Genomic DNA, 9,903 nt, shown 5'->3' with positions numbered 1-9,903 from the left:
TTAAAACTTTTAAAATTATTACTTATTTTTCAATTATTTTTTTTTTCTGTTTTAAAACGGTTTGGGTAACTTGGATTGTAATGCATAATTATTCTCATTTTTTTCACCTAACGGCTTTTCATTTAGTGACAAAGCTCTCAGGAGTGAATTAAAACCGTTGAGCCAGGGTCGGGTTCACTGGAAGTTAAAAGACTGGAAAGGAGTCACAAAGCTGCCTCCTTTCCCGACCCAGTCTGCCCTCCGCGGACAACCAACCAATCACAACTAGCAGGAGCCCGCCTGTCTGGGGGAACCAGACCCAGCTGGCACAAACCAGAGCGTTCCGCCTGCGCAGCTGGGGGCGCGATCGCGGTTCCGGACGCCGCGCCGCGCAGCCCGACCGGTAGGAGTCGCCCTCGGCGAGCGGGCTCAAAGGACGCGACGGACGCTGCCTTTTCGCCTCCGGTCGCCACAGACCACTCCACCCGCTGACATGGTTGAGGCGGATCGCCCGGGGAAGCTTTTCATTGGGGGGCTCAACCTCGAAACCGACGAGAAAGGCCTCGAGACCGCGTTTGGCAAGTATGGCCGCATCGTCGAGGTGCTCCTGATGAAAGATCGAGAAACCGGCAAGTCGAGGGGCTTCGCGTTCGTCACCTTCGAAAGCCCCGCAGACGCCAAGGCCGCCGCCAGAGATATGAATGGCAAGTCCCTGGATGGTAAGGCCATCAAGGTGGCCCAGGCCACCAAGCCGGCGTTTGAAAGCGGCCGGCGGGGCCCGCCGCCGCCGTCCCGCAGCCGTGGCCGCCCGAGAGGCCTGCGTGGAGCCCGCGGTGGTCCGCGGCGACCCCCTTCCCGGGGCGGGCCGGCAGACGACGGCGGCTACGCAGGGGATTTCGACCTGCGGCCCCCCAGGGCCCCGCTGCCCCCGAAGCGCGGGCCACCGCCGCCGCGCAGGGCCGGCCCTTCCCCCAAGAGGGCCGCGCCGTCGGGCCCGCCTCGCAGCGCCGGCGGCGGAATGCGCGGGCGGGCCCCGGCCTCGCGGGGACGAGAGGGCTATGCTGGCCCGCCGCGCCGGGAGCCGCCGCCCCCGCGCCGCGACCACTACCTGGGCCCGCGGGAGGAGGGCTACCCGCCCAGAGACAGCTACTCGAGCCGAGACTACCCGAGCGCCCGCGACCCTCGGGACTTTGTCCCCTCGCCCAGAGAGTACACCTACCGCGACTACGGCCACTCCAGTGCCCGGGACGACTCACCACCGAGAGGCTACGGCGACCGAGACGGTTACGGGGATCGCGACCGTGACTACGCGGATCATCCCAGTGGAGGCTCCTACCGAGACCCCTTCGAGAGCTACGGGGACCCGCGCAGCACCGCCCCCGTACGGGGGCCACCGCCATCTTACGGCCGCTACGAGCAGTACCGGGGCTGCTCGCCCGACGCCTACAGCGGTGGCCGCGACGGTTACGGCAGCGGCCGGAGCGACCGCTACTCCAGGGGCCGAGAGCGGGTGGGTAGACCGGATCGCGGGGTTCCCCCGTCCATAGAAAGGGGGTGCCCTCCCCCGCGTGATTCCTATAGCCGGTCAGGCCGCAGGGTCCCCAGGGGCGGAGGCCGCCTAGGAGGCCGCTTGGAGAGAGGGGGAGGCCGGAGCAGATACTAAGCAGGAAGAAACTTGGGACCAAAAATCCCTTTTCAAGAAAACTAACAAAAAGAAGAACCTGTTCTATGATAACTACCCAAAGACTAGTACAAAGAAGAGTTGTTTTACCTTTTAAGAATTTCCTGTTAACTTCCTCTCTATGTTTTTGCGAGGAAAAAGTTAAAATTCTTTTAATTTCGTTTTGGAATTGTTAACGTTTCTTTCAACAAGCTCATGTTAAAAGCATAAGACTTGAATCTGCGTACTATTTTTCTTTTATTTTCAAGTAGAAATTCTCCTAAATGCTTCTACCCTTCTAAATTTTTCTGATAAATGAGGCAAACGGTTCTGAGATGTTTCATAAACATCTGCTTACCTAAAATGGAAAAATGGATCATTCTGCCCATTCAAACCTACTAGATTTTGGAGGGAGAGTGGGAGGGAATTAGTATATGCTACTTTTAAGATTTCAGGGTGTTTTTCAAACTGAATTTCATTGTTTCCAGTATTAAAAACCAAAAAGCCAGCAAGAGGAACAAAAACCATTTAGATCAGATGCTTATGTAAAAAATGTTGTATTCACTCAGTAAATCTAAAAAAGCAAATGGATGATACTGGCTATATTTTGCCTTTTTGCCCTTTCTTTGGGAATCTGCAGGATCTCCTATCCTCTTGCTCCCCAAAATATCATTCATATTTTGAACAATGGAATACTAAAAGATTTTACCACGACGCTGCAAAACAAAACAAAACAAAACAAAAAAACTCCAACCCCATCAATTAATAGCATTCATTTTCACCACCAACAAATTATTTAAGAAACAAGTAGAAAATACACCAGTGGTGGATTTGGAGATTATAATGGCTTCCATTCCTAAATGAAGCTACTTGCCCTTGGCTGTAGAGCCAACCACTAACTCCTGGATTGAGTTGGGCTTCTTTCCCTAGGGGTGGAGGAATCAAATGTGAATAGTTTCAGACAGAGCTCAGGAGCAAAGGTCAAAGAATACCTGAAAGAGCTTGGCATTTCAATCTCTGAAGATCTGAAACTGGTTTGAAGGGGCAAGGTCTTACTGTCTGCAAAAGGCAAGGGGTTGGATGGGTTGAGTGTTCCTTGCTCTACAGGTAGGGAGAAGGGCTGTAGAAAACTGGCAGTCTTTCTCTAAGATGCTTTAGGAGGGGCGTAACAGTTTTCTCTTTTTATCCTAAGCTTAGGGGAAGAAACACCTTTTCCATTCAACAACTGTGGAATTCCCCAGTTAATCTCAAAGAAAGGTAATTGTCCAGTCAAGGGACTCTAGCAACCAGAGAAAGAAGGATCAGGTTTAAACTATTAGGACCCATGTTCAATGTAATAATTGCTGGAGAAAACAAATGAACACCTGAACAACAACAAAAAAGTACTTAAAGAGATCTGAGTGTAACACATGCATATACACAACTCTTAAAAACATGATTTTTCAACAAAATAATAAAGTAGGTGAATTAAAGGAGAGGACACACACTAGTGTGTTAGAAGATCAAATGCAAACAATAGCTCAAAAGAAATGATGCAAGAATTAATCTAGCAAAATTGTGTAAGATCTTTATGGAAAAATTGTTAATCCTTATTAAAGGACATAAAAGAAGAACTAAATGGAGATTCAGAAGTTCATGGTTGGGAAGTGTTTTTAGGATAACTATTCTCGATCTTACCAGATTAATTTGGAAATTAATTAATTTGAAAACAAGGTTAATTAAGTTGGAAAATCAACTTTAAATGAAGTCAAAACATGATTTTTTTTCACACAGCTCCCCTCCCCTCTTTCCTCATAATACCATTTATTTGTGTTGATCAACGATGGAATACTAAGCGAAAGATTTGGTAAACCACAAAACTGAAAAAAAATCAATAGCTTCATTTCACCACCAACAAATTATTAAGAATCAGGTATTAAAAAGAGACACTAACGAGAGATGTAGCTAATCCTAAAGTTTACGTGATCGAATAAAGAGCAAGAAGAGCCAAATCAATTCTGAAAAATAATACTTAGGAAGGACACACCCTACAGATACCAAGACTTAACTGCAAAGCTTTAGCAATTTAAGCTGTATGTCATCAACAGACAAGGATAGACAGACCAGTAGACCAAAATTGTGAGCCTAGAAACAGGCCCACTTCTGTATGAAAACATGTTATGTGACAGAGGTAGCTTTAAAAGTCACCGGTGACAGAATGAACTTAAGAAAAAAAAAAGACAATCTCTGTAAAAGATAAAATGAGAATCCCTGACTTACAAGCATACACAAAAATACATTCTAGATGGTTTGAAGACTTAAATGTGAAGAGGAAATGTTTTAAACACTTAGAAGAAAATAAAGAAGAAATGCATTCACCACACTGGGGTAAAGAATTCCTTTTTAATACATAAAAATCACAAACCTATGAGGAAAATGTTGGTAAAATTTTCCACATTATTATTAAGGTATTTTTTTATAATAAAAGACACTATTACCGAAGTGAAATGTCAAATCATAAATTGGAAGAATGTGTTTGCATTGAAATAACTTCCAAAAGAATGCTTAAAAATCAATAAGAAAAAACACCAAGAAAAAAGTGGGCAAAAGATCTCATCTTTCTGGTAGATGTATATAATTGATACAATCACTTTGGAAATAATTTTGGTAATACAAAATGGGTCATACCTTGTGGACCCAGAAATTCCATTTCAAGGAAGGGCTAAGAGAAACTTGCACATGTTCACAAGGAGATACGCACAGGATTGGTCTGTAAAGTACCGCGGTCTCCCTGGAGTGGATCACCAGAGATGTACTCCTATAATGAAGTTTAATTTAGAAGCTAATGTGAATCAAGCAGATCTACATGTATCAACATGGGTAAATATAAAAATATTTATTTGGTGAAACAAGCAAATTTCCTATAGGGTATAGTCAAAAAAAGACCAAAAATATGATTGGATTGATACACAAAAAATTGGGATTTTTAGTGTGAGGAAGAAAGGAAAACGATGGAATGAGGAGTGGGCTGTAGCTGAAACTAATGTTTTATTTCTTTAAAAGTGACAGATCTTAAGCAAAACTGACAAGTTTAACGTTTTAAATTTCTGTGGACTATATATGGGCATCTCTTTTATTCTAAAGTTCAAAATATTTCATAATACAAATTTAATATGAAAAAACAGAACTTAGCACATCACCCAGCATCTGATAACTTACACAAGAATGTTTGTTATTCTGAAATTCAGATGCAACACTCGTGAGAATGATTCTCCCTCTTGGCTTTGTTCTCACATCAGTATGGTTGATGCCTTATTCTATTTGACTCAGTTTGTAGCACCTTCCTATCCTAGACTGTGCCCACAGCTAGCTCACCATAGCCTCAAGGGTAGAACTCATATTTCTGAGAACCAAATCTTAAGGAAGGTGTAGTTTTTCTCTTTGATGTTAGTTTTGAAGCTTAAGAGTGATGAAAAACTTTTTTCAATTAACAGAGATGCTATTTCTGCAGAGTAATTTTCTGAATATTGAAATTGTTAATAAAAAAACCCAAATAAAGGAAGTATTAACATTTGGAAATAAAGACTTATCTGGGGCTTAGATGAGGTTAAGATAATAGCATAAAAAGGCTGTAGATTTCTCATGTACATATACAATACAACAGCACCAATAGTTCTTTATTAGAAATTAATGTATTACAGTTATCTTTGTAGGATCTAGTCGATTGAGAATTAGTCTTTATAATCACTTTTATAACGATGAGAGAGAGCATATCAGATGTTTTCCAGGACTCATCCACTGAGTAAAATTTAAAGAATTTGCATCTCAACCAAAATCTTTATATTTTATATTTTTGAGCTTTTGTCTGTTTACTCCTGAGACTCCATCTCTTCCACATTCTTTCTTTCCAAAAAGGTTGCAGGAGCCTTCAAACTGTTCATGTAGCAACTGATAGCATTACTGAATGCCCACCAGGTGAGGCCTGAACCTTTTTCATTTCTGATCACAGACTGAATCCTGCTGTGGCTCCTGGAGATATCTTAAAGAGTGCTAGAAGTAGAATTCTTTTTTCCTGTAGGGCAATAGCTCCTCCTTTTCCCCCTTGCCTCAGGCCAGGTGAGAAGGAAAAGGCTTTTTTACCCACTGTATTTTTTCTAACTGGATCCTCTAAAATTTCTCAGCCTTTATATGGTTTCCACAATCCTTCCCTTTTAGCCTTTACTTTAAAGGTGATATGATTTCCCTTCCCTTCCTCCACAGAAATTTCTTTTTGGGGGACAGTTACTGTGTTCCCGTATTTCCTCTTTTGGGAATATTTGAGAACTCACCAAACAGAATCAGGCTATATTGTTTTTGCTGTGTACACATGGAATCCAATGCTAGTGGGAATTCCTTTCAGAATCCTGCATGTTCTACTTGGGGTGAAGTTGATTCTGAAGCTAATTTCTCTTACAGTTTAGCACATCTAAGAATAACATAAAAATCATTTTGAGTCTAGATATTTTGTGGGTGACATTGAACAAGTTTATCAAGTGCAAAAATTTAACTCTAGAGGAACTATATAGCAATGATGATCTATTGAACGCATCCAACTATCTATCATGTTTGTTAAAATGCTCAAGGAGAATGAAAAATATAAGGACCTATTGTGAAATTTTTAGAGAAAACATTAGGAAAAATAGTAAAGCTTTTCTTGTAATGTTTAGATGCTACTTGTTACGGTAGAGAGATGATTAATCTTTTGGTTATATGTATAAGTCCTCATTCTGTTACTTATGTGGCTTTGACAATTTTCTTAGAAATTTTAACCTTCAGTTTTTTTATGTGCAAATTATGATGATAATACTGTTTCATAACATCTGTGAAAGTTTTAAATAAGGAATGCAATGGGGTTCATTAAATGATAGTACCATACATAGCATTCTACACAAAGCAGTGGCACAGATTTTCCTTTGGAATTTATTATTTCCATACCCAGTAAAATTACTTATGTATTCAAAATCTTCAGAAAAGTTCAACTTAAGAGTTTTATTGTATTTACTCAGGGTGTACTCACCCAGTTTGAACTCTTAGAAACACATTTGACTTTTTACAGCCCCCATTTATTTTCCATTGGCTCTGCCTTCTCTCCCTTTTGACAGCTAGGGGGACCAAAACTTCTACCAGGAGGCTCAGTGCCCCATTCCTCATCAGTCTAGGTAGAGGAAGATATATGTTCTTATGAAGACCTTGATTCCTTCAAATCAAGTAGAGTTTAGAATTATTACTGTTTGGTTTAATTGGCTTAGACTCAATTTTTACCCCATAAATAAAGTACCAAATATAGTGCCTGGATTTAAAAAAAATGTGGCTATTGTTATTATTTTTATTTACAATTGATCCAGTGCTTGGTGCACCTAGAGAAGTCCCTGAGTTGCAGTAGAATTTAGTGATTTATTAATAGAATAAGTAATATGGGATCTGGTAGACCTGAATTCAAATTCTGTATCCACCATTCACTAACTCTGTGATCTTGGTCAGGTTACTTAATCATTCTCTTCCTTGTTTCCCTTGCTTATAAATTAGGAACAAGAATCCTCACCACACGAGATTGTCCATCTGTCTGTTTACTCATTGGATCGAATGTTGAACAAATATTTATATAGTGTTCAACAAATGTCAAGAACTGTGCTAATATCATGTTTACAAAGCAAACAGCTAAGTAGCACACATACTTGGCTGCTAGATTCAGTTTATTAAGGAAGATTTACAGAGGCAGAGCAGTAGCAGTTACTGGTCACCCAGATGCATTCTGGGCAAATGCACAGAGATTTAGCAGGACTGGATACCAACTTTGGGAGAGGAACTCCTGTATTTGGGCTGTGGGGCTTTTGGGTTGCATAATATAAGAAGTGCCAGCCCCTACCCTGAAATAATTAGGAATTAGGATATAATAGCAATATGTCATGGCAGAACTTTAGTTAGAACCCTCCTGCTACTCAGTGCTCATGGCTAGGGATTTGTAGGATTTGAGGCCTTGATTAATACAAAAACCTGTCTGCCTTACTTCAGACCAGTTAAGAATGGGATACTGAGCCTCCTCGTGGAAGTTTTTGGCCAATCTAACCGTCAAGAGCGGGAGAAGGGAAAGGCAGTAGAATATAAACGGGGGCTGTGAAAAAGGTGTTACTCTGAATAACACCTTTTCTAAGATGTTGTGGGGCAGGGGTCAAAGTCTTGTACTTGAAGTTGTATAACATAGCAAACTAGTGGCAGGAACCCCTACATCAGCATTTGTGATTGGGAGTGCACTAACATAATGCTTGTGAAGGCAACTGTGGTCCAAGATGTGCAGCTAACCATAGTTGATTGCATTAAAAATGGATCATAACCAGTTTTCAATGAACTTTGCAGAAGGCCAACCCTTTTCTGGGAGAACAGTATGCTGGGGATTAGTTTTGGATAAGTTAATCCTTATCTCTTAGCTAAGCAATGGAGACGTATTGGTGAACAAAAGTAGTCATTGTTAATCGTCAAATAGATTAGTGTTCAAAAAGGTAAACAGACTTTGGTTAAATTATCATACAAAAAAGTAACATTTTTTTTTAACTATGATAAGCACTAAAAAAGAGAGATATATAGCTCTATGAGATACATTAATAAAAGCTTGTAGTGTAGGACATCAGAGAATGCATCCTTAAGGAAGTGATAATTGAACTAAGATGTGAAGAATGAATAAGTGATTGCTATGAAAATTAAATGTGGTAATGTGTAAACTCTTGATGAATAGAGATAGGTTTTCTTATTGCTCTTCTGTTTTGACATCAAGATAGTTTTTGCTGGGAGCTTAAGCTATATAGATGAAGGTGAAGGAATACAGATGAATCAACTAACCGATTTTAACTTAAGAGGGCATACCTTGAGGTTGATTACCAAGAGAACAGAAATGAGGAACACCAGAATGTGCATGCCAAATAAGAAAGGCAGGGAATATGAGATCAGTTCAAGGTCAAATTAGAAAAAATGAACAGATAGAGTGTAGAAGTTGGGAAACAGTTATGGATTGGCTGGATTAATGCCCTGGAATGACCTGTGTGTACGTTGGTACCTCTTTAAAGTCTCAGAGCCAACTTCACAGAGAACGTCATTCGTTGAAGGTGTCAGGGCTGTTTGAATCTAAGGTGAACCAGACACTGTCTTTATCCTTAAGGCACTCACAGTTCAGTGTGGGTGACAGATTGTTCTGCATCAAACTACCTCGGATGCAGAACAGACAGGGAAATGCTCTGAGATGTGCATGGGCAATGTGCTAAGTGAAAGAATTAATCCTCATCAGGGGAAGGCTTTTCAGAGGTTGTGAATTTCAAGATTTTCCCTGCAACAGGGAAGCTCCTTTTTGGTATGTGTATGTTAGCCACTTTAAATACAGCCAGATTCATCTGCTTCTATTTGTGGTTAATTTTAGTATTGTCCTCATCTTTGTTTGTTTCCCATATTTGATAACTCTCATGTACTTTATTCCATTGTCAGTCGGAAGCCATTAAAACTTCTGAAGATGGGAGTGGTGATCTGAAACTGCACTTATTATTTTCCTGGCATCTGAAAGATGGACGGGAGAGAGAGGTCGGAGGAAGAGGGTCATCCTATTGATAATAAGGCTTGCATTTTTTGTATTTAAGGTTGCCCTCGTGGATTAAGAAGCTGGTTAACTGGGTGGAGGAAAGTGTGCTTCCTGATGCTGAACAGAAGTTGTTGTATCATTACAGTCCACTAGATGTCACCAAAAGCTCAAGGATTGTGGTTTCCCGTTTCCTCCCTTGTGCCTGCCCCCTAGCTCTTGAGCTCCATGGCCTGGGGTTTTATGACTGGGTGGTACTTAAACCTTCAACTGGAAATCCTCATCTCATCAGATTCTGAGCAGTGTGTACAGTTGAAAAGACCAAAAGTATATCCAAGTCTATACAAGTACTTAAGTTGGTAGGGAAAGATGCATAATTCAATAAGTGATGCTGATTTGTTAGTTTAGAAAAAAGTGTTGTATGTTTTCTTATCATTATGCACCAAAATAAGTTCCAGATGGATTAACTTATTTTAGGTAGGATTTAAAACAAATTTTTAAAAAAATTTTAGTAAAATACACATGACAGAATTTAGCTGTCTTAACCATTTTTAAGTGTACAAGTTCAGTGGCATTAATTACATTCACATTCTTGTGCTACCATCACCACTATCCATTCATAGAACTGTTCTCATCTTGAGAAATTATGGATTAACTTTTTAAATTTAAAAAATAGAAACAACAAAAA

At 40.8% G+C, this 9,903-nt stretch overlaps 1 protein-coding gene across 1 annotated transcript; it reads left to right on the top strand.

Annotated features, from left to right (window-relative positions):
* The first annotated feature begins 332 nt into the window (after positions 1 to 332).
* Positions 333 to 2,240, top strand: RBMXL2 (RNA binding motif protein, X-linked-like 2). Its single transcript, XM_012654270.1, has one exon. The coding sequence runs from the start codon at positions 473 to 475 to the stop codon at positions 1,640 to 1,642; it is 1,170 nt and encodes a 389-aa protein (XP_012509724.1). The 5' UTR covers positions 333 to 472; the 3' UTR covers positions 1,643 to 2,240.
* The last annotated feature ends 7,663 nt before the right edge of the window (positions 2,241 to 9,903 follow it).

The sequence above is a fragment of the Propithecus coquereli genome, unplaced genomic scaffold (assembly GCF_000956105.1).
Source record: "Propithecus coquereli isolate 6110/MARCELLA unplaced genomic scaffold, Pcoq_1.0 Scaffold44, whole genome shotgun sequence".
Lineage (NCBI taxonomy): Eukaryota > Metazoa > Chordata > Mammalia > Primates > Indriidae > Propithecus > Propithecus coquereli.
The sequence above is the reverse complement of the archived record's forward strand: the minus strand, read 5'-3'. Positions and strand labels throughout refer to the sequence as shown.